This window comes from Varroa destructor, unplaced genomic scaffold, assembly GCF_002443255.2.
Source record: "Varroa destructor unplaced genomic scaffold, Vdes_3.0 BEIS01000003.1, whole genome shotgun sequence".
Classification (NCBI taxonomy): Eukaryota; Metazoa; Arthropoda; class Arachnida; order Mesostigmata; family Varroidae; genus Varroa; species Varroa destructor.
This window is the reverse complement of record NW_019211456.1, coordinates 32,690,141-32,714,536: the sequence shown is the minus strand read 5'-3', so window position 1 is coordinate 32,714,536 and position 24,396 is coordinate 32,690,141. Positions and strand designations below refer to the sequence as shown.

General features: G+C 39.2%; 3 protein-coding genes and 1 non-coding gene across 9 annotated transcripts; 1 reads left to right on the top strand and 3 right to left on the bottom strand.

The window, feature by feature from the left end:
• On the bottom strand, window positions 1–6,492 carry LOC111246708 (cytochrome P450 4V2-like). Its single transcript, XM_086982912.1, is given in 9 exon segments — window positions 1–456; window positions 761–898; window positions 901–1,003; window positions 1,283–1,396; window positions 3,041–3,193; window positions 3,662–3,735; window positions 4,500–4,694; window positions 5,161–5,508; window positions 6,439–6,492. Coding segments are annotated over 8 exon segments (1,209 nt in total). The 5' UTR covers window positions 5,417–5,508; window positions 6,439–6,492; the 3' UTR covers window positions 1–280.
• Window positions 6,471–23,157, top strand: LOC111246707 (transcription factor Atoh7-b-like). Of its 5 annotated transcripts, none has more exons than XM_022796751.2 (5): window positions 6,471–6,597; window positions 14,944–15,194; window positions 15,590–15,776; window positions 19,619–19,756; window positions 20,205–23,157. In XM_022796751.2, the coding sequence occupies exons 2-5, from the start codon at window positions 15,142–15,144 to the stop codon at window positions 20,346–20,348; spliced, it is 522 nt and encodes a 173-aa protein (XP_022652486.1). In that variant the 5' UTR covers window positions 6,471–6,597; window positions 14,944–15,141; the 3' UTR covers window positions 20,349–23,157. The 5 variants fall into 5 exon arrangements, with proteins under 5 accessions (XP_022652486.1, XP_086841634.1, XP_086841633.1 ...); XM_086985508.1 differs by having other exon boundaries at window positions 15,694–15,776; window positions 20,205–20,348; XM_086985507.1 differs by having other exon boundaries at window positions 20,208–20,348.
• LOC147756838 (uncharacterized) lies at window positions 6,631–10,449 on the bottom strand. Of its 2 annotated transcripts, none has more exons than XM_086985504.1 (4): window positions 9,976–10,449; window positions 8,105–8,251; window positions 7,640–7,807; window positions 6,631–7,196 (listed from the first exon to the last, which is right to left on the bottom strand). In XM_086985504.1, the coding sequence occupies exons 1-4, from the start codon at window positions 10,387–10,389 to the stop codon at window positions 7,107–7,109; spliced, it is 819 nt and encodes a 272-aa protein (XP_086841630.1). In that variant the 5' UTR covers window positions 10,390–10,449; the 3' UTR covers window positions 6,631–7,106. The 2 variants fall into 2 exon arrangements, with proteins under 2 accessions (XP_086841630.1, XP_086841629.1); XM_086985503.1 differs by lacking the exon at window positions 6,631–7,196 and adding an exon at window positions 7,254–7,384.
• On the bottom strand, window positions 17,088–17,160 carry TRNAR-ACG (transfer RNA arginine (anticodon ACG)). The gene has a single exon. It is a non-coding gene; the product is annotated as a tRNA-Arg (tRNA).
• Window positions 23,158–24,396: the final 1,239 nt, after the last annotated feature.

Genomic DNA, 24,396 nt, shown 5'->3' with positions numbered 1-24,396 from the left:
TATGATTATAAGAACGGTATAGTAATGATTCCATTTATAATAAAGCTCCTAGATATAGATACCGCATCTAAGGCATTTTTAAAATGTTGGGCATCCAAACATTTCATCGCTCGCTGGGTCTAAAGAGCCCTACAATAGTGTTATACAAAATTTATTAGATTATCTCTAACAGTCATCTTCTTTAATGAGTCGATACAATATACTTAGCTGGTGAATTTACACATGGTTAGTTGTTTATTGCCTAACTCTGGCACCAAATAATGCCACTAAAATGTGAGCTCTACGTAGGTGCCCCTTGGGTACGCTGGTCAAATTGAACGAAAAGTCTATCGAGGGGCCTGAGAATCAGTTCTAAGGAGAGACGAAGATCCTCAGTCCTCTGATGCGATTTTACATTGAAATTTCTAACGATATGCGCTGGAGTGATTTTATCCTCTTGTAAAGCATACTTCTGACCTGAAATTTGACAGAGTTGATCATTTGTAAAAAAGTTGTGCAAAATCAATCAAATTTGTGTGGTTGGTGACAATCTTTGCAACTGATTTGGCTTTCGACTAACAGATTGATATAATTATTATTATTATTATAGGGAATATAGCATTAAATTAATCGTATTAACTATCCTAGCAAATTTGAAATATTATTGAATCTAACGGCTAAATTTATTGCCAAAAAGAGTATCGTTCGTAATATGGTAACATTTTAAAAATACAAAAGTCAGCATCTAATATGGACTGGAGCTAATAATGTTCGTAGGTACCAATGCAGTTGCGTGGTCCTGCGGAGAATGGTATAAAGGCGTACGGATGCCTTTTCGCAGCGGGCTTAAGAAACCGTTCCGGGTCAAACTCATTGGGTCTGTCCCAAACGTACGGGTTACGGTGCAAGTGGTAGATATGCACAAGACTGTGGGTCCAGCGGGAACATCAACCGGTCCTACCCGAATGGGACGTGCGAGGTTGCGTGCTATCAATGGGACTACCAGGTATAGTCGCAGCGACCCCTACAATACCAAAAAGTGATCACAGGTATTACGAAAGTGTCGTTTGAACTTTGGTAATCTAAAGAATTTAATTGAGATACTTTATAGAATATATAGGCCAGTGACTCTACAGAAGGTTACAAACAAAGATTTGATTAAAGGCTCCCTCGCGTGCTCTATGGAAACGTTGCACACATTCTCACCAAGCCAGGTTACTACGTGATATTGTCCGGTTATTGGCAGACCTTGTAAACTGCATCGAGGTACGGCATCATTTTAAGCTGCTTCTTTGAAGCGTTATTTTTCGTTCTGTAACACCGTATCCACTTCAAGCTGCGGGCGCTTGAATATTTTCGGGTTGTTCCCCAATAGATGCAAGGTGTACGCTAGTGACGTTCCGGTCGTGTCAAAACCCTAAGAACACAATAGAAAAAAATACAGTTCGCTGGATGAGCGATCTTATTAAGGATACAGACAGTTTATAACCCTTTTCTCCTTTCTCATCTTTCTTGAAAAATTATATTATAGAATTGTTTATTGCTAAACACTTACGTAACCATACGCAATGAGCAATGAGGCAATGAGGTAACACAAGCTGGCAGCCGAACTAAAAAGTGAAAAGCCTTTACTCGGAAGGCATTTCCCTTGAAACAGTTAAAAGTTCTTTTAACAGGGTTTCCGGAAGTAGCTGCAAATGTAGCAGGATAAATTTTTACGAAGGACAGGCTACGTAACGATAGGAAAACAAATGGGTAGGGACTACTGGGGTCCCTACCCATTTGTTTAATTAGTCAAAAATTTTGGAACAATAATAGGGGATGATTTCGGAAATCCGCAGAGGAGCGCAATCTGCTGATCAGTGAACTCAGCAATACAATACATGGTTCAGAAAGCTGAACTGGCATATACCTTTTTTCTAAAGAGTCGAGATTTAATTAGTGGTACTTTTAGCTGCTAGAAACGTTTTTATACGACCGAAGATTATGATTAGAAAAAAAGATATTTAGAAGTGAATCTGAACACATCGCCTAATGTTAGTTTACATATAAAAAGTGCTACGGCTAAGGCAAGCAGAGTAGCGAATCTGTTAGCAAAGATCTCTCCAAATTTCTATGGATCAAGAGGTATAGGCCGCCGCGAGCTGTTGATGTCGGTCGCAGAATCGATCGTCCAATTGGAAGTCCAGCTGTAGCCGATGAAGGTATCGAACATGAAGGAGCTTACTTTACAGGACTCAGAGGATCTAATACAAGCATACGGTCAGCATCTCTGTAATGTTAAGATTAACTGAAATGCCATTCTGGGACCTAAAAATCAACGACAGAAAGTGCTTTTGATACCGAGACGGCGGTTTGATAGAAATAAAACAGACAGAAAGACGCATCATCATAGAAGGTGTCACCGAAAATAGGCGGCTACTTCAATGAGAATATTAAAAATTTACTCGTCAAGGACCTCATCCCGGCCATCACGAAGTGGTTCGATCGCCCGGGCAGGAGAGTCGCATAATAAGTCATAACAGAACACAAGAACCTTCAAAGGAAAGACGAGAACAAAAGGTACCTGCGAAACAGAATCTCCCTAGCGGTCCCAAACACGGATACTCAACAACTTGTGCTCATTTGCAGCACCACGGGTGGGTAGAAAATTGGCTCAACAACTGCCGCAGAGATATTGAGAGGAAAAAGCACCTCTTAAACAGATAATAAAGGGAATCAGATTTGACGCTAACCATACAGTTACAGATGGGACGTAGTTCGTTAGTAAATGTGCGGAACCTTGGGAGCGACCCCAGATTGATTGAGCCAATTGATTCTCTTTCACTAGCCCATGGTATTCTTCATGAGGATCTGGTATGAATGGAAGTTTTAAGTGTGACATAAAAGTTACGTAAACGGATCAAATTCCGTAACAAAGTTATACTCCACCTTGGCAAAATATTCCTAGCTTGCATGTTTATTGCAGCTGATAGCGTATAGTCCATTGGGTTAGTTTTCATTGTATTTCTTAATCCAGAATAAGTAGATTTATGTACTACATAATAAATCTTGAAATTACCCCAACGATGAAAGTGGCAACGTGATCTCAAACTTCTTCTCTAACGATAAGTCCGCGTCGAAGCGTGCTCAGTAGGATATGCATAAAGCTCTTATCGACTCCGTACTGTTCATTAGACATTAGAGGCATTTCCGCCATTTGAGGGTCAATCACCTGTCCAAATAAATGGAACAATGACAAAAAAAGGGTAACCCTATGCTTTTAGAATCGGCAGTCGAAGCTGGACGGTAATGAGAAGTCTAAAGCTTGTAGGAAATAATTTTAGTAAGTGTACTTTTACATGTTTAACCTCAAAATGATAAAATTTGCCAGGCTTGCCTTGTACACATAGCTGGAAATACGGTTTGACACCTTCTACATTTGTTTACATTGTGCTGCCCACGTGAATAGCATATCCGCCCAATAATGGACGGTCATCCTACGTGCAAGGATAATAGTTGCTAGCCTGTAGAAAAACGAAAAGATTCTTTTGTACTTTATTCATAGGTATACCTGCACACTCATTCAAATGTACAGCCAGGTACCCAATTGCGTTGGACCACAAAGACTAGCCTGGGTTTTAGCCAGATTTTCTACAGGATAACGAGTACTCCTCTGTTGCTAGATAGGATTATGATTCACGTACTGATCACAGTTGCTGAAAAAGCCAATATGTTCTGGATCATCCTCACGTAGCTGTATTCCTAACGCGCTCTCTGTAATGTGCAAATAAGAGAACATGGAAACTTTTATAAGATACCATACGCGCATGAGGTTATTAAGTGTACGTTGAATACACGTAAGGGATATCGCTCTCTGTTTTCTGCCAAAGGAAAAGTTCCAGAGTTATTAGGTATCCGTAGGAACTCATTGTGGAGGCGTTTTTGTTCATATCAAAATGTCAAATATTTTTTTCATTTTTTATATTATATGTAACCATTTCGCAAAATATGTTTACTAATGATACGGATAGCCTAGAAATATATTTTATACCCGAAATACACAAACAGTTTTTTTCGTGAGCATTCGTGTAAGCTAAATAACTCTACGGTGGTGTCTTTTGTTCGTTTCCTGGCGGGTGTGCTTAGTAAAGAGAATGGAAAACGTCACCATCCTAATTAGTGGCATAATATCGAACGGATTATTATTTTCGTTCATCAGTTTATCGATCAAACGAAGTAAACATCGATTCGTGACTGCTTCGTATCCGTCGAGAACACGAAAATGTAAAGCCGGTGTGAGTAATTTACGATGTTGTCGCCATTTACTCGCATCTGGACTAAGTAAATCAATTTATCATAAGACAGCACAAAGGATATCTTCAATTCCTGTTGTCCTGATTTTTTTATGTAGCGAGTATACAAGCTATTGAAAAGGATAAATGCATGAGACAAAAATCTCTGAAAGAAAGGCTATCAGTGCCATTACATAACATACCTTTTCTTGTTTCGAATTTGAATTGCTTGAAATACTTACTTGGTGAGAAGACCTCTGCCTAACCAGGGTTCCATGAAATGGTAGAGGAACGTTTTGTTAAGGTACTTCGGACTAGAGAGAATGGCCTCGGCTGCCTCAGGGGTAACTGCGCTGATAAAGGCCACAGGGCCATAAAAGAATCCGATGACTGGTTGATCGTAATATTTTGGCAAAATCGTATCCAATAGCTTGAAGAACACTTAAAACGAAAATCGGTGCAGGGAACATTCTGTGAGATGAGAAGGTGTGGCTAGATCGCGCAGAATTCATATATTCTTTTATGCTCCGGCAGAATTACATATATTCACGTGCGTTATGTTACCCCGTCCAAAAAAGCGTAATGATACATTATTTCATTTGCTAGTCTCATTAGACAATTAACGTTGAGTCTTAAACAATAGTTTGCAAAAAAAAGGATAAAAAATCAAACTTGAACCAATAGAAGGCAATTTAGAGCATATACAGGATGCACTTACAACCATAATAGTGATTGGAGTTGTTAGGTACACCTCCAAGTTAAGTACATTCATTAAGCGCCAAATGTACGTCCATATAAAATTCAGCACGATTACCAACCATTTAAGCCGTTAATCATGTCTCTTCAAAAACAAACAGAAAGCATAATCAAGCAGCTGTGCAGAAATATACTTGACAAATGTACTTACTTCGTGGGTAAGCCTTCAATTTGGTGAGGGGAACTCGGCCATTCGGCTTATTCTTCACCGAACGGCTCATCCTCCTCATATCGAGAATGAGGTCGAGAGGCAGTGAGAATGGAAAGCGTTCAGGAATACGGGGCACAGACAGCATCGAGTAAACAAGTTGTCCAAACAGAATCATGCGTTGGAGAACCCATATGATAGCTATCACTAGCAGCGCTTCAAAAATCAAGAGCATCACCGACGATTCTGAACCGCTCATTCGGAGCTCTCAATCTTCTATGATTTGCTTAGAGTTAAGCATACGTCTAGTTACACGCGTCTCGTAGTCAGTACGAGCCACTCAAGCTAGGGCTGCAGATGACCAACAAGTACAACAGATTCTCCTAGCCAATACCAACAACTCGGAGTACATAATCCTAGTTGCTTGATAAACGTTAACTTTCATTCTGCTTGGTTTCCATAGACTTTTATAGTGGATTATGAATAGTAAATAAGGCGTATTGCATTATTTTATGTATAAACGTATGCTCAGCTTAAGTTCTCTTCTCATTATATACTTCATAGATATAAATCAACGTTCGAAGTGTGTTTGGGCTACTTGTTAGGGGCAAATTTTTGATAAGCACGAACGAACAGATTACGTTCATCAAATTGCAGATTAGTACAGTTGCATTTAAAATTGAGGGTACTTGCCATAGGACCATCAACTTAGACAACAACAAATGTGACTGTCTTCGAGATCTGAGTGATATCCGTATCTTTAAAGTGCTTTTGGGACTCATAGTCGATGAAGGGATTCAACGTATTTTTGCCTCGATATCCTACGCAGCATCGTTCTTCATATGTAAAAATAAACTATTCTTATATATTATTATTATTATCTTAATCGACAGTTAATATAATCTTTAAATCAATAGTTAATTGATCTACTCTGCTAAGTGAGCTCCTTACTAAGCATTTCCCATCGCATATATAGAGCTAACCGTGATTTTCCTTACACTTTGTAGCCCTACAATAGGCTCCTCGTTGCCAATAACTATAAAGCCGAATTTTGCCAAATTTTTTTTTAACGATAGGGTTCGATTTTTGTGTTGCTCGTTCAAATAGTTAATGATTGTTCCCATCCACAAACTTGATCAATTTATGGAAAATTATATTTTTTAGCGTTAACCTCAACCTTAATACTTTGTAACGTTAACACTGATCCGTTGTCTAGGCAACGGAAGTTTGTGTTTCTGAAAATCGCCAAAACGATTGGCATTTTCGTAGTTTTTTACTTACCTCTGTCGCTAAATACGACATGTTCGAAGAGGCCCCAAGGTAAACAGATACGACACTTCTACATTAAGTAAACAAAAAAAAAACCTACAACGATGATGAATGCTCAAACGCGACAACGACCGCACTAATTTCGGGATGTTGCACACTTACCCTCACATGGTACGTTTGATGAACGTTTCATTTACCCTATGTACATGGGATCTACTTGTGCTTACTGGGCTTAAGTCGTTGTTCAAGACGCATCATTACAATACTACCTGCATGACAGGACACCATGATGGCCGTAAAAAATGATTCTAAAATTTTGTAGTCGTGGGCCAAATATGTTGTTTTCGCGAATCGCGGTAGAATTAAAAGCATTTAGTTGGCAAATTAAAACAAAGGCTCAAGCTTTTATTAGCTTTAAATATGTGATTGTAATAGGAAAAAAAATGCCGTCCTTATTGAGTCTTCACGTATCGAAGAAGCACTATTATTTATGTAGGGATTTATCGAGTTTATAGGGGAGTATCGTCTTCGATTACAATAACGAGGAGATGAATTGAGATTAGTGGAATTAGTGGCAGGTATACGTTTTCCTAACCAAGAATTTACTTATATTCAGAAAAAGTCGACAGGGCTGTCCTATTTTCAGCGAAGCTTCATTTTTCCTGTGGCCTTTTCGATGTTCATATAGGCAAGTTGGCAGTGGCCAAAAACTTTTCGCTTATCAGGACGAATAGGCTGGCCAAAAATTGCTCGATGACTATTGGAAATACCTGTGGGAACACATAACGATCGTGATAAAGTTACTGGTACGATCGTGTATATTTGCCACACGTATTTAGAAAGGGTTAGGTAATTAAAAGTAGGAAAACAACAGACCTTTGTTCAAACCACTAGGCAGTTTGTTGCTATAACTGCACCTCGTACAATAACGACAATGATTCAGGTCGGTCAAATTTACCTTGTTTGACAAGAACAAAACACACACACACATCGGTACGGTCGCAGTATACCGTCAGTCCTGCTAGTGTCATATAGTCTATCGACAGTTCTATAATCCTCTAGCACAAGTCTGCGCGTAAGAAACAAATATAATAACTAGATGAAAACGCTCAAAGTTACTAGAAGTTTGAGAAAGTCATAGTTGTAAGCGCCAAATCGTGACTACTGTGCGTATTAGGTCGGTGAGACCTGTTTGACAACATTATATATACACCTTGGCTAGCAGGTTGAAGCCGATTCCAAGTGCCGCGGTTGCTGGCCCGGCTCCATTCAACTTCATATTGAAACCTCGGATGCTCCACACGACAACACGTTTAAGGTAAGGTTTGAGGCCCGACTTCCGCTTTCTGGCAACGTACAATGTCGCGTTGACACCCAAAAGCTGTATTGCAATAGGATTATAGAAGACTGCTGAATGCTCATAGCTAAATATATGGTACATTTGATTACACGCAAATTACATAGAATAGGTTAATCAGCGAAGGGCCTGGTCAATATTGCCCCACTCACTAAACTATATAAAGCATTTTGTTACTATCGCTATCTAACTAGGTCTAACTAATTGGATATTCTGAGGTAAAGCTAGGCACTTTTCATAAAAATTGATCACACTTGCTAAGAGTTTTTCAGGGTACCACCTAATTAATAAACGTGTGTATGTGTATTATATTATACTTACACTGAACCCTATTTCAATCTGGCCGCCAATCATGTATAGGGCGAGTGGCACCGTATAATCGTAGACGATACGCGTATCTCGAATTCCGACGGGTAGCTCCAAGGAGACATAATCTTTGTCGATTGCGCAGTTCGTATTTACTTTGCCCTAGTACCACAGAAAAATGTTTCATCCCTATGTTATACACATATTTCTTACGATAGCCTTGTAGCTGATTTAGGCACAGGGTCTAAAAGATCTGCTATAAATTGCTACTTGCGTTTAGATCTTGTGCGTAACGCGGCAAATCAGCTGATCTAAGTTAAGCGTACCTGCCGTATACTTATGCGGCTCATCCACCCAAATGCACGACGGCTAGTTTATCTATTCGGCAATTACACAGATCTATACACAGATCCGATGCAGCATAAACATAGCAGTAAGCATCATTCGATCGATAGACAAGTTTCAGTTCAAACTGGTGGTTTCTAAAGTTTATATTGTTTTTATAAGAAGGTCTGGGGGCATTCTCCGTCAAAGAGACCTTTGAGCTGGTCAGTGATCCGGCAATCTTCTGTTCTCTAGTTACGGCAACGAACCTGTAGAGTGTTACTTTTCGGTAGTCTAGCGAGAACAGAGTGTTGTAGAGTACCTTCAACTGACAAAAAATACTCAAGATAACTGCGGTTAGCTCGTTCAATATACTGCAGACTGGGTTGCTAAGAGCGGGTGTCGGCCCACCGGCCCTCTGAGCCTCGTCTTTGAATATTGAAAAGCGAAACCTCGCACGTGACCATGTGCGAATAATAGGAAAAAGGCTGCCTTCTTGGTGCTGAGCTGATACGATTAAGCGCTTAATCATCGGGGAATAAACAAGCTACAGCACAGGATGTACGCGGAAATATTGGACAGATCTGTCCCTGTAATAGTAATAATCGTAAAAACCGAAAAAAAAAATTTGCTCTACATTATATCGAAATTAATATATATTCTACAAGATTGATTCAAGCGTGATTCGTATTATTATGCATATAAATCCCTAACGTTTTAACACTCAATCTTGACTAATAAATTAGTATCTACATTAACGGGTTGATATCACAGGTTGGAAACAATCAAATTTTTGCATGAAGGAGGTAAAATTCTAAGCTAGCCAAACAAGCTAGTGCGGCCCCGAACTTTTCTTGATTTGGTTTTCTTTTGGAGGTAGACTAACAGCAAATCATCAGATATCCATACAGAACTCACAGCAATCTTAGAAAATCTATCTATATTTACGGTTAGAGTATATATATATATATATATATATATATATATATATATATATATATATATATATACGCCTTCGTCGATATTTTACAAGCACTCAGGCTTACACGCCATTGCACTTGCACACCACTAGCGCAAACTCCAATCCCATCCTTCTGTAAACGGGGATTTTTCATTTTTTTATGATTAAGATACATTTCTGAGAAATAATTTAGGATTAATACACGTTACAGGAACACAGATATCTATAACTATACTACTATACATTGTACATATTTGTATAGAGTATACTGGCTGGTCCAGGCAGGCATATAACCCTTTGATAATTCTTGACAACTTACTTTTATATAAAAAGCTAAATCTCTGGCTAAGAAAAGTCAATGGGTAGCTGAATCAAGTCTCGCCAATGACATATACGACACAGCAGGTGTGACTCAAACAAACGATTCTCCACATAGATAACTGTCTCTACAAAGACTCATGGATGACCCATTTTATCATAGTAGATAATTTACTCGAAACTAGATCTACTGTTATGCTACAATTTTGCACAAACTACATACATAAAAGCTCCGTTCTACACATTTAATAGCCATACGCAGCCATCCTCTGCCGGTACCAACCTGCAAGAAGATGTTGGCGACACCGTACGCTTTTCCTCTCCTAAGGTCCAAAATGCCGATGTTAGCGCCATCGCCAATGTCGATGGGCTCCCAATCCCTGAGGTTCTTCTCATTAGCTTCGATAAGTCTACTGAAAAAGTTTGTTGCGAAGTCGTTAGCCAGACACAAAAGCCTTTCGCTACGGCGAACTCGAACCAACGCACTCTGTCGTTTCGCCGGGTTGTTATTTTGGATCACCGAGACATTTGATGATCGCACTTCGTCACTACCTCGATACGCAGGACTTCGCAAATTGTAAAATACATCTAGAAAACTCCCGTAGAGTCCATCAGATTGGTCTACATCATACCCAGCACCAAAACAGATTTCACTTAGAAAAACAAAGTACATTAGAACGCTATCTCTGTTTAACATTTCCACAATGTTTAGAGAACGTTCCGTCGACACGTAGTGGCAGGTAGTCAAACAGTTTGAACTTCAATTGAACTGGAAAAATAATTTGATGAAATGATTATAATGATGAATTTTAATATGAACATGTCCGCATAAATTTTATCGTCGGATGCAGTTGCTTTTAGCATGAAGACCATAAGCTACCGATAAGAATCCAATAGCGTAGGCTTTTTCATGTATTAGCAAGGGATACAGATGAACTCGCAAAGAGTTCGCTGATTGACCCAATTTGGAAACGTTACAATGCCACAAAGCACGCTCTAGCGGCGAGAAGCATCCGACTTTTTGCCAGCTGTTGTAAATCATCACAGGCGTCCACTACTAAGCCGCTATATATTAAAGAAGAAACGTGCACGCTATATACATGAACAAACAGAAAAAAAAAAAAAAAAAAAAAAGACTCTTCAAAATCGACTCTAACGATTATGAAAAGTGGGTCGGCGACAATCGACAGCAACAGTCTGCCCATTAAAAGCCCCCGTTCAGGTTCATACCTTTTTAGAGCTCCACGAATTTTAACTGTCCTTCAGCCCTCCTGAAATATTAAAGGCAACTGAGAGATAAAAAGCTTCGATCCCAAGTAAAACTTTGCCCAATTGATGGCTCTAATTTTTTTATCGTTAGATATATAGGTGTATTTTTGAGTTGCGTTGTTCTCTCTCGTTTGGGAAATGGCGAAACCTATGGAAATTTTCAGTGGCAAAGAAAGAATTTCGGTTAGTGATTACTCTATTGCGTGTAAAGGTTACGTTGGTATATAAATAATGTCTGCCTTTGTTTACTAGTACCGTTTTTTAGATGTTTGTTTGTTGAAGGCCAGTACTATATACAGAATCTGGGACAAACAGTTACAATAAAACTTGCTATCGTTATAAATTACACAGAAGCGAAAAATAAGAAAAGGGAAGAAATAGGCTAAAACAGCTATTATTTATTCACCAACCCATTACCCTAAGATTTTCGGTGTATATTTCTAATATTCTCTTAAAGCACTTTTTTGTTTATTTTACTTTTATGCAGCGTACGCCCAAGGTAAATCTAGTTATTAAGCGATTTCTTAACTTAATCGGACGTTAAATTTAACAACAACAACAACAACAACAATTATTGAAGTACTTAAAAAGATATATTATTTATTGTATGATGTAAGAGTGAATTTGAGAAAATAACACGAAAGGAAAAAGCTAAAGTCGAGTGAGATCGAAAGGAGCAGAATAAACGACCCCCTGTACCCGCTGTTCGAATCTGAAAATACAAATGTTGAAGAATCGTATTTTCGCAAGGTCCTTCTTTCTGTAATCTACAGTCTATGTAACACCGAATAATACACATAATAAACTTAATATTTATCTACATACTCGTTTGAATCTCATTGGCACAGTCCTATTTAGCAGGCTTCTCGTATATGTTCCGTTGAGTGCGAGGCCTGAACATCTCCTGGTCTAATAGCGAACTCTGTTCTTCTAACAAAATTCCGTTTTGCTTTATTTAAGCTAAATCTGTAGCTTGTACGCAATATTCGACTGAGCTGACCGATTACGTAAGCTTGTTTTACGAAGACTAGCAAGGCTAAATGGGCCAAAATTTGCATCTCGTTATTGTTATTACATTTATTGTTATTACGTTATTGCTATTACAAAAACCGGTAGTGTATACAGCAGCAAACGCTTTCCTATTGTGCGACTGCCTGATGTACTTTAAGCCGCCAAACGAAATCATTTTGGAGAGAATATCAATTGAAGACGCCTGTGTCATTTAGTCATATAACCCATAGGCTGCGATTACATAAGGGACTATACGGGTTATAAGAGTTTCGTATGAGAAATCAATCACTTAACAAAACTAAAGGTAAAGTGATTTTCTGGCTGGAAAAGGCTGTGCAGCCAATATTCTACCAGCAAACGTAAAGTGCGAAAAACATGATATATTCGTGGGCGACCTAACTAGGTAGGCCGAAGGTTATGGCTTGCCTATGATAGGTCCTTACAAGATTCTCGTGCGCATTTTAAAGAGGGCTTTTAAGTTACGCATTTACTGGCTCACTGACGAGTTGCATATTTATTAAGAGCAAGGGATACTTGTGCACCGTTCAAGCCATACAAGCCAATTTCATCAGGGGCGGCATGGTCTAGGTGGCTAACGTAGTGGCCAATGTGGATCTATTTTAATGCGTTGCCATAGTAAACAGGTGTGTACATCCCTCACTGATTCAAATTTCAACGTATCATAGGCATATCGTTGCAATGGTGTATCATGAATTCAAATAAAGAGAAGAACCTAAAAAGGTTCAGCGAGGCTTATAGATCGAATAGTCAAAAACCCATTAAAAGAAACATGGCATGTTGTAGTTTACATCGGGGCTGGCACTTCGCAATGTAAAACTGCCGTCGCCGAGTTTTTGCGAGGATTGAAGTGGAGCGACCTATGCCACAAACCATTTTTTAGGTTAATACTTCACGCTTCAAATCCAGGTTGATTCAGTACGCAAAGGTCGCGAGTTGGAAAAGTATCTTGATTATGCATGATAAGTAATTATTTATGGTTGATTCTAACGTATGACCGTGATTGCCCACAATGTGATGTACATCTCGACAATACCGACTTGTCCAAACGACACCTATATGCAATATGATATATATATGCAAAAATCGTCAAAATCTCTTTCAGAAACAGTCACGTGTAACATGTCGCCTAACAACGACGAGCACGTTCTAGGACAATGAGTGCGAAACTTGAATGCCTTAGTTTAACTAGAAAAGGTTAGGAAAAGAGTATTTCACTTTTTTATCGTTTAACAAAGTGCGAGAGGTACCTGGCTATCCTATATAGCCGCTACTTTTTTCAAAATTTGGGCAAAAAATCCATTGCAATTAAGCACTAACGTTTCTTTGCTAGAGAAAAAAAACGGGGCAGCCCATACAGCACCCGTCCCATATGACTCCGCCCTTCTTCAATATGATTTTATTGTGTGGAAATGACGTACGTGTGCATATTTTAGAAACTTGATTTTTTACCTTAGTTTTTGTTGGCCTTTACTAAACTCAATTGAAAAATTAATGATCGCCTTCAATGACAGAACATATCGAACGTTAGTCGTATCCAGTAATCAACTGAGCATACCTAAAAAATACCAATCGAAATAGCGGCCACGCTCGCCTCCCACAGCTCTGGCCATATAATGCATAGAAGATTTCACCCCATTTAAAATAAAAATTGTTGTTTCCGTCGCGGCTCTACTCAATATAATATGGCACGAGATTGAGGACTGGAACGAACGAAACTGAACCGTGCGACTCACTAATTTCTTTTACTTCAGGCCTATTTAGGCATTGACGAATATGTGTTCTGCCCTTCGAGGTTTCTTTGGTCAACAGTAAATAAACTGAGCACCGTTTTGCTATTCAACAGTCACAGAAGATGGTTGTATCGCATTTGTTGGTGTACTCACGTGAAAAGCTACCAAAAACCCCTTGTTTTTGCGTCCTCTATGCTTTGTTACTGGGAGGCTGAGACATACTTTACAGCCTTCCCATGTGTGTAGTGTTGCTAGCCATGATTTCACATGGCTACGACTCGAATTGTGCTTGCAATCAATAGAGGCTCACCACATCACACAGTCGAATTAATAGGGCATTAACTCAACCAGCGGGAAAAATCTCGGCGCCAGTCAGCCATCCATATGTTTCTATTAAGCAGCGTGTTTTATGCGATTTTGTTCTGGTCCTGATTTAGGCTAGCTAGCTTCTTTTTGCCTATTTTCTTTCTACACTGGCACAACATGTTAGAAAAGTGACTCACTTCTATCAGAAAAAGTTTTCTATTTGTGTTTTTTATTACTCTATTTTTCTTTTCCAAAAACATGCTCAATCGAAGAATCAAGTACTCATAAAATGTGAACTTTGAATACTTATCCCGTATAAAATCACATTACAGTTTAGACACCACCGTTATGCTCATGCGGCCATACTGAAGAGACTATCTACATGTTGTCTTTCTAATGCTTGAAAGATGCCCTCCATCAAATGGATACACATGCAACTATTTACTTTATCCAATCAATGATTGCAAGAAAACGCTGTGATTTATCACTAAACAATAAAATAGTCGTAATCTGCGGTGATTCATCGTTTCCGTTATATTTCTGCCATGACCGCATAAGCGTCGAGATAAGTTTCGTGGCAAACCGAAATGGTGCCGATGCTTCTGCTGCCGGTACTGGCATTTTGTCTTTGCTGTCAAGAGAATATAAACAGCAGCCATCCAAGCCAAATGTTACATATACAATACATTCAAATAGAATGTTCAGCCGTCAATGTGCTTAAATAGTTCTCAATGTTGGGGCATTTACTGGCGCGCGGTCACGCTGTTGCAGTGAAACAGATACGAGGATCAGTTTAGGTAGCGAGCCCACTAGATGAACGTCGACGAAGTAGAGTATCGACTTAAACAAGAAGACGATGCTGATAATGTTATTTTTGAACGTTCCTACTGCTGTTCATTCGAATTTCTACATAGGAAAGTGACGGCGTGCTTGTTCGCGGTCAAGGAATGGATAAGAGAGGATGGGGCGAAGATCGTTCCCTGGCCCAGTCAAATCTCTCTGCTGTGCTCAATAGATGGGTTAGAGGATGGTTGTAGCGGGTTAGTCTACATGTCCCTTCTCGTGTTAGTCGGACGGTGCTAGTGAAAGTAGAACTCGCAACACTTTAATCTATGGACGGAGTCACTAAATCAACTGGACAGGATTATAATGACCATTTTGTCGAGTGAGTAGACTTCTTTGTGTACGTAGGGAGGCGCATGTATGTGCAGTACCAACATGTCCCTCTTATACAGCATCTACATTTGAATTGAAACTATGAATTAATCAGAACCTAATGCTTGTATATTATGGATACGTGTTTCTACAGAACCTTGAACGGGTCAGCTTGCCTTGAGATAAAGATAAAGCGACGCTGTGATTAGCGCTCAGTCTTTTCATATCGATCTTCGACAGAATAATGGAGCCTAATTTGTATTTTTTTACTCAAAGTTACTTCGTTAAATACGTCTCCCTAGTATTGCAGTGGTAATGTATTCTATTAAACCAGTTACATATACTTCTTTTGAAATTAAAAAAAAAAAAAAAAAAAAAGATTTATTCAACGTTGCGAACCTTTAGTTGGACCTTTCGTGAGAGCCCCCGGCAAAACTCCTCCAGCCACTTAAGTCCTTCCGTCGGCAAAATCAATACGGGGCTTAAGTGTTTGTCTAAAACTACTTCAGCACGAAAACACCGGACGAGCCCGCAAAAAGCGCATGAAGTCTACGAGAATCTCGATGAAAAACGGTCCGCCGCCAATATCATGGTAAATACAAGCAGAAGTAACGAATCGATATAAATATGCTTTTATTACGAAACCAATAATTACTGCTCACGACAGTATGTGTAGTTATAGCCTCGTCAATTAGGTCATTTTCGATTTTTAGAAACTGCCTTCATAAATCCCTTAGTTCCCTTAAATTACACAAAATCTTATGGAGTTGTCCAGTTAAATAGCTATTGCCAGCCTTAGCGGCATAAACTTTTTGGCCATAGTGTGTTTCAGTTACCCAAGAAATAGACCTCAGTCAATTGAAATCGAATATCTAAAATGAACTCCCGGTCTTACGTACAGGAGAAGGCTTCAAAGATCTATGCTGAATAGCTTCATTAGGATACAGACAATGGTCTTTCGCGTGATAAACACTAAAATGTTTGATCTGATGATTCCTTCCTTCAAACGAATTATAGTCTTTACGGTGACTGAGGGAGACTAAACATAAAAACTTTTCTTCTTATTCTACGTTCACCAAAACAAAAACATAACTAGTAACTACGTGGTCTAGTTTGTCTACGTAATTAAATCCAAAGAACAAATAAAATACTACAATCGAATTCAAACATAAGCCGGAGATTGACTCAGTAAATATTAATCACTAAAATTGATGGAAAGTTATCTTTAGTTCATTACTGAAATAATTACAGTTTTCGAGATGCTTATCTCTATTGGAAAAGAGATCATGCTGCTTTGTGCGTTTATATACAAGCGATGCTTATTACAATCTTCAAAGAAAAAAATGGCTTTGAAGTACCTTCGAGCAACGCTATATTGCGGAACGATTTGCGGACCTAGCAAACGCTGCATCATGTACGCCATAACTAAAGGATTATCTAATCAATATTCATAAAATAAATGAGTCTGTTTATATGAACAGATTTGACGGTCTAGTGTCTAGCAAATGCGATATTGAACACTGACGCGCAAATTCAACCCTCGATTTATCCAGTTGTGTAAAAATTAAAAATCTCGATGAGGATTTTCGCAATTTAAATTTATACGTCAGTGTAACGTAAATTTTTTAATTTACCAAACATTTCAACTGATTGTTTGTTTTTTAGTCTTTACAACTTTTGCTCTATATATGGACCAGGTTCTTTTGAATTCGAATAAATTTAACATACGTACACCAGGAGTCTGTTAGCAAGAGTGTTGTTCATTATGCTGAAGCACATCCATTTTAATACAACTATATGAATCAAGACCTAATCAAGGTGCTTTTAAATTCATTATTAAATAAATTACTCCAATTGAACTCGACTGTGTGCTGTCCGTATGCGAGTGTACATAAAGGAAAATCGAGTCCGCCAGGATTCGAACCTGGAATCTTCTGATCCGTAGTCAGACGCGTTATCCATTGCGCCACGGACCCTTGAGTTACATTTTCGTCGGGAAATTATTGAACCTTGTGTATCCCATTCAGTTATGTCACCAAACGACTGCACACTACAGACGCAATTAGACATGTTAACCTTTAGGTAAAGACCCACGTGATTAGTGCATTGTTACTAGATTACATAGATTAATCAAAGAAAATTAGATAAACCTGTAAAAAATATATCCAGTATTAAAACACGGCTATACAACATCAAAGGTGTTCACTGAAAGGTGCGCGAAATCTGATTTAATAGTCGTCCATTTTAATACCAAAAAAACTTATCACTTTTCCATGTATCATGTATACGCGTAGAGGTATTAACATGACGTTTACAATAGTTTTACGCAAGGACTTCTCGGGTTTAAGAAACACTAAAATTATATGTCGGGCTTGCCTGACAAAGAACGGTCAGCTGTCACAAGTATTTACTTCAAGTCTATTCGTAAAGAAATAAGCATTTTAGTGTAACATATGGCTCTCACAGGAAGTACAAAAACTATATAATAATGTGTTTAGTGTCTTTGTTAAAGGCTTGAGTCTCTAATTATCGTGGCATCGTCGAGGTTGACGTCTTCTGTAAATTATAAGTACTCGACAACTATATTATTTTTTGTTTTACATGTCATCTTGAAATAGGCTGACCTTTCTTATAAGAAACTTTGTCATACTGTTTTATCAAAAACGTTTCAATAGAACCAGGTCTTTTCTCAGTTGCTTCAACATCCGACGAGTGTATGGAACTCTTGCGGTTCTTGTCGCCCGTGGTTGAAACGTGTTAGAGCGGATTCTCGTTCCGTCGGCCCCTAGGCAACCGAGCCGTTGAACGAAGGAGAAAACGAAAGGGCGAGTTCGTTTGCGGAAGTGGATACCGCCGCTACCGACCCCAGTCAGTGCGCGATATTGAGACCACTGCTGAAAAACCTTGTTTCTCTCTATTTCTACAGTGAGAGTGCACCCCTGGTGACCCCTCCGACGGAACGATTGTCGTGTTTTCTGTGAGGGCTTTCCTACTTCGTTTTAGCGAATGTGCAGGTCTGTAGCTGTTCCCCTCTTTGCCATTCAGCTGTCCGCTGTGCTGCGCATTGAACCCTCTGCTGGCCTTATCTTCCATGCGGCACAAGCCCCTATAGCTCTCAAGCTAAGATACGGGTGGCTGAGACGCACACTGAAAACGACCACAAGAATAACACTTAAAACCTCTCCAGCAAGCTGCTTCTACCGCCTTTGCTAGCCTGTCCCCTCATGGTACGGAAGCTCTTCTCTTCTCTTGTCGAGAATGGGTCTTCTTCGTGGCTAGCCTTCATGCTGTCTTTGGCCTTCTCCTACATTGGCTTGCCTGCAAGGTATCGCCACTGTACTGTTCCCACTGACATTATTCCCGCAGGCCTTCAACCGCTGCCACTGCCACAGGCACTATCCAGGCAGACAGCTTCGGGTAACGAAAAGGTTGTCATGGCGAGACGTCGAGTACAAGAGCTTTGGAAGAGCTGAGGCCCAATGTAAACTCGACGAGCAGAACCCCCCGGGGCGCAATTTTTACCTGAAGATGATATCCATGCGCAGCACAGTTGCTGCTCTTAGTGCTGGCTGTTTGTCTGGGTACGTTTGCTGACCTGTTCGTGGCCTGACATGCACGTCCGCATGCTGCATAACCTCTGCGCATGGACTGTCGACACTTCATGCTGTCAGCCGGAAGCAAACACCAGTGTTACCTATACACAAAGCAGGACAGCGCTCCCATTTTGGGGCACAGTAGGACAGTGAACCTGCTTTGTGGGGGCGCATCGCAAACACAATGGCCGTACGATGAGATGTGGTTATTTAGTTAGTGCGCGTCCTTTTTCAGTTTGTCTGTTTTTCAGTGATAAGAATTTCCATTCATTGGCAGACGGACGTTAGAGTTTATCGGACAGTGTGTTAGTGATCCCAATGTCAACTCGAGCAGAAGATAGCCATACGACTGTATGTATGCTCATGATGTTAGATGAAATGCAAATCAAACTGAAAGTTTCATGACAGATAACACACGGAACTTTATTATCTAAAAGAGGTAGTTTCTATTTAATAAACTGACCTACTCGAAGTGGCACAGCTTCAAAGCTTTTAAAAAAAAAAAATAGTAAATTTCAACTAAAACTAATGTGAATAATGATGTCCACTCACTTGGAGATCTTCATTGAGGGATGGAATGAAAGAAAAAAAATATACGTAAAACTCATATACTTGTTAGTATTATGATTTTGATTTTCAAACGTGTTTTAAATGTTCGAATCGTATGCTTGTTGGAGATCGCGAAGAGCCACATAAGCTAAAATTGGAAACGAGATTTTTTCACCTTCCACGAATGATTTCAAAGGCCCAGTTACTAGAAGCAGTCACGATTTTACATTGGCGAGACATGACACGTGCAGACAAAGGTAAAGCACGCTTACGTCCATTTGGTTTGTTTTAGGAACGAAAACGTATGGAACGCTTAAACGTGGCGCTAGATCGACTACGAAACCGAATTCCAGCTGCCGGCGAGAACAGCAAACGTTGCTCAAAAATTAAGACGTTAAAATTGGCCATTGAATACATACACGATTTACAGGTAAATTTGTCAACGCTTAACCAAAGTACGTTACTAATAGTAAAAACAATATTGTCGACGTAATGGACGAATAAGGACGAAGAACACTGCAAAAAAACAGATGCTACGGTGTCAGTACAAAATTAATGCAACAATTTTGTTATTTAATATACTAGTAAGAATGAATAAAGGGTAACATTTTCACATAAATTGTGTTCTATATATTTGTACGATGCAAAAAATGGATTCGATTAACACTTCTTAGAACTTTAAGATAGAAAAGAAAAAACCGTATGAAACAGTCAAGAAATGAATTTGAACTTGGCGTGGAGTGCTAAACATCGTCGCATCTCTATCTGATTAAAGATATTGCGTTTGTGTTCCGTTGGCTGAGAAGGGTCCGGAAAAATACTTCGAATTTCGTTCTTAATATAAAATATGTAAGAAATGTAAGTTTGGCTGTTTTCAGAAGTTATTAACGATGGAAGAGACAGGATCATGGAATCGACGCCATTTTGCTTCTAGCCACCAGCATCACGGCGAAATGTATCGTGGCACAGATAGCATCCAGCCATTACTCTATAACGTACCTACGACCTACACTTCATCATAGGATTAATCCATTTCATATCCGACGAGATACGTTGATTTAAAGAATATCACCAATCTAGCTATCGTGGTCTGTTTCCTGAATAACTAACGCGATCTTTTGGTACGCGCTCGTGCTCAGGTTGTATGCCGTTCGGATTATATTACTGGACTGTTTCGTTCATTAAGTCCCAATTTTGTGTTTCAGTTAATCTTATCCATTTGATGTACATGTCATAAAAGGTGTGAACTTTTGAGGGACGGAATTGTTTTCATGATAACTTCCATATATTTAAAGACATGGCCGCTAGATTTTGGTTGTCATATACAATAACCAAAAAACGATTTCTACCGCACCTTCTGTTTTGGACCATCTGTTGGAAGTAATTTCATCCCTAATCGTTTTTTCTGTTAACAATTCGTTATCCATGACTTTGTTGTGCGTAAATACATCATATATTACGTAAAAATGATCATGGCCTGATTGAGCAAACACAAATTGTTGAGAACAGAAATTAATCTCGAAGTTATTTGTTTTAATTACATAATTTTCACTATGCGATTTTATAACTAGCGCGACTCACTTTATTTTATCTAAAATTTAATTAATTTCTTCGCTCTCTCGATGTTTATTCATTGAACAATTAGTTCTACAACATTTGCGTCTTTCTTACGCAATTACACACATATTCTTATCGTACCAAAACAGAAACAAAGATCAATACTTGTTTACCTTCCAGGTAGATTTCTGTCGAATTACCCTTAGCAGCTCTAGCTAATTCCGTCGAAATTGCACAGCACAAGGTCAGATGTCGTTTGCAAAATAGCTAACCAGAACATCAGGTGACCACTGACCTTTATGCAGTCATTTAGCGATCTGCCGCTGCATGTGACGTCCATGAGGCGTACGCCGAAACGCACTTTCTCTCGGACCTCTCAAAGCTGAATAGTTTCGCCAGGCATTCCATGAGCATCGGTGTCTCTTCGAGCGATTACCATGATAGAATCCGACACCCGCTAGAGTGAATCTGTTTACTGACTCCAGGCGTGTTTCTTCCCCAGAACCTCTCCTAGCCCCTCGATGTAGCCTTCTATTGCACCTTGTGATGGCACCCATCTTTTTACAATGCCCCCTCATCGGTGTATGTTTACCCCCTTCGTCCACCAGACAATTGGCTTAGGGGTACTTTTTATATCATGTCTTTCCTCCGCACCGCACCGCTCAGTTCGGTTGATCTAGCGAGTACGCGAAAATTTGTCCACTTCGTTCAACAGGGGTTTCAGCATGTATGGTTCACTGGAAGGGTGGCTGGATCGTCCGCCAAAGCGTCGACTCCAGTGCGCCTCAACGAGCTGCTGGAATGCCGCCTCTCGGGTCGACTTCAAAAATTCAAGTCGATTTACCGATTAAACGCTTTTTAGACGCCGTTTATCGCTAGCTGATATCTATGAAGCGAGATGCACTCTAGAGGTATTTGCAGATGGCGTTCCATGACGATCGTCGGTAACGGTAGATGTTCTCTCGGGATCGGGTAGTGATTATTCGAGTAGGTCGCTCCTTTTCCGCGTTTTTTCGGTAGTCAACAAACATCCCCTCTTTCGTCTATTATATGTGGACTATGGGGGTTATAGGTGTGGGTATGTGGGATCAAGACTAAGCGGCGACCAATGATGAGGTCCGGAGTTTTTGTGACATCTGAAGCGTAAACAAAATAAGCGTCGACTTCGGAAGAAAAAACACTTCTAACTATATATGAGCCCGTTTTCACGTACGAATCGTTTTGCAGAAATTAATCAAATCAGTCTGTCGTGTGTTTGTTGAATCTTTGCCAAGAGCAGGACGGGTACTATATTCAATATTAATATAACAAAGATGCGGAATATATAATGAAACTTGAACCGAACTTTCATCCTAATCAGTAACTTCAGCAGAAACGTTGCGACATAGATATCGCTTTAGCTTGTTTCGAATTGAACTGTTTCAGGGGTAATTGAATTTTGGTAATAGCGAACGTTATCGTATAGCGAACATACCACAGAACGATAATATTGTCATTACTCCGTGAAGTGCTGCTCTATCGATTCCAAGTCTACATTTTTCTATAAGCAAATGTAATAGAAGATAATAACTGAAAGTATGTTTGTGCGGTATATACGTTAAAAGAGCGCATATTTTAAGTGGCAGAAAATATATATAAAACCAGAGCAATGAAAAATTTTTATTTGGAACATAAAATAGAGAGAAATAGCAACATATAATCGTTTTCTATTGTATTCTGATACTGGTAAATAAAAGGATTTGGATGACAGAATAGCCATTGTTCTAGGTACTGTGTCTTGTAAAAACATCAACGCTATGCCACATGGGTATTATAGGAACACAGAAATTGTTTGTTGTGTTGCACATTCTTTACTGTAATGATATGTAGATCTTTTGCTACATTATCAGGCGCGAAATGAAGACCCTCCAGTTGTCATTCGTGATACTTTTTAGACCCGTTTACGGAATTTTGGCTTAAAGTGATTTTATTAGGAAACATACTTGTTCAAGATGTGCTAAACAAAACATTTTACATATCTCATCATTGACCAGGATGCTATTTGTGTGAAATGAAGAACAAAAGTAACAGTTCGATAAGATTGATTTATTTTTTGGGAACTGTGTTCATACACAACACTACAACGCTCCATAAAAACCTACGAGGCGTATACTAAAATAAGACTTAAGCATGTGAACATGTTGTTTCCAAGAGATCATGGCCTAGCTTTAGACGAAATGTACTGGCACTATTAGATGTCATCCAGCTATTAAAATGAAATCACCTACATAAAATTCTCGCCTTCTCACCATCTCGCCTCCTATTAGGTACACCAGGCCTCGGCAGCGCAGTAGGCAGCGCGTCACTCTCATAATCTGAAAGTCGTGAGTTCGATCTTCACGTGAGGCAAACCCGTGATCTTTGCACAAAATTAGCTTCCCACAATAACTGAACATCTATACCGACTCAAGGATTCTCTCCGCTACGAGTTACATTTAGAAATTTCACGTGAAACGGCATCGTCAAGCGCACGAAATAAATATGAACAGTGTCGTAATCACAGGCGTCGTTGGTTCAGTAGTAGAATATTTGCGTGTGATTTTGGTAGGATGGGTTCGATTCTACCAAAGTACACCGCGAATATCCCGTAACAAAGATCGAGGTTTGGCTCGGGTCAAGGTTTTTTCGTCGCTGTTTAACTACAGACTTACGTAAACTACAACCTAAAGAAAGAAAGAAAGAAATATTATAGTCTGAGTAATTCGACAAATTGTGGAATCAGACTGAATAGCCCGCCTTCAGAACTTTCAACCATGTTTTTGAAATTGGAAAATATGCACGGTTAGTTTTTTGGTTATTAGCCACAAAATGTTTTTCTTATGGAACCGTATCTGACGTACTGGATCAGCAGATTATTCTAAATACTTCTTGTACCTTTTCGTTATGAAAGAAAATTTATTGTACATCCACAGTCAAGTGTCACTGAAAATCCAGAAATTTCCTTGTTTCGTGTATTATACCCATCTTTGCAGCGGGAATTCCATGAACAAGAGTGTGGGAAATGGTAAAAGATTTTGCTTAGTGACAAATGGCTGAATAAAATTCAAAAGTTATTCGAATTCTGGTGAATTGATCTAAACGTTGAAACTGATGAAACGTGCACAAAAGAAGGTGTTTTGGATGAGTGGAGCATATGGACAGTTACGCCTTTAAGCAACAACGCTTTTTTTGATGTGAGGAGAGAAGCGTTTTCACTGCTACTTTCACTTGCAGTAATCAAGATACATATTTCGAATCAAAAGTTTTGTTTATTTCAACGACATCATAACTACTAGATTGAAATATATACACGATCCAGATGAGCGGAAACACTTTGTTCCACCCTCATCGCATAAGGATAATTATCTAGATAAGCTATTACGTACATTCAACTGCACACCCAATTATACTTCTTATGTACTATCAGTTACAACTTGAACATGTAAAGAGAAACATAATGTAAGTACGTAATAACTTTGGTTTCACGTTTACTAT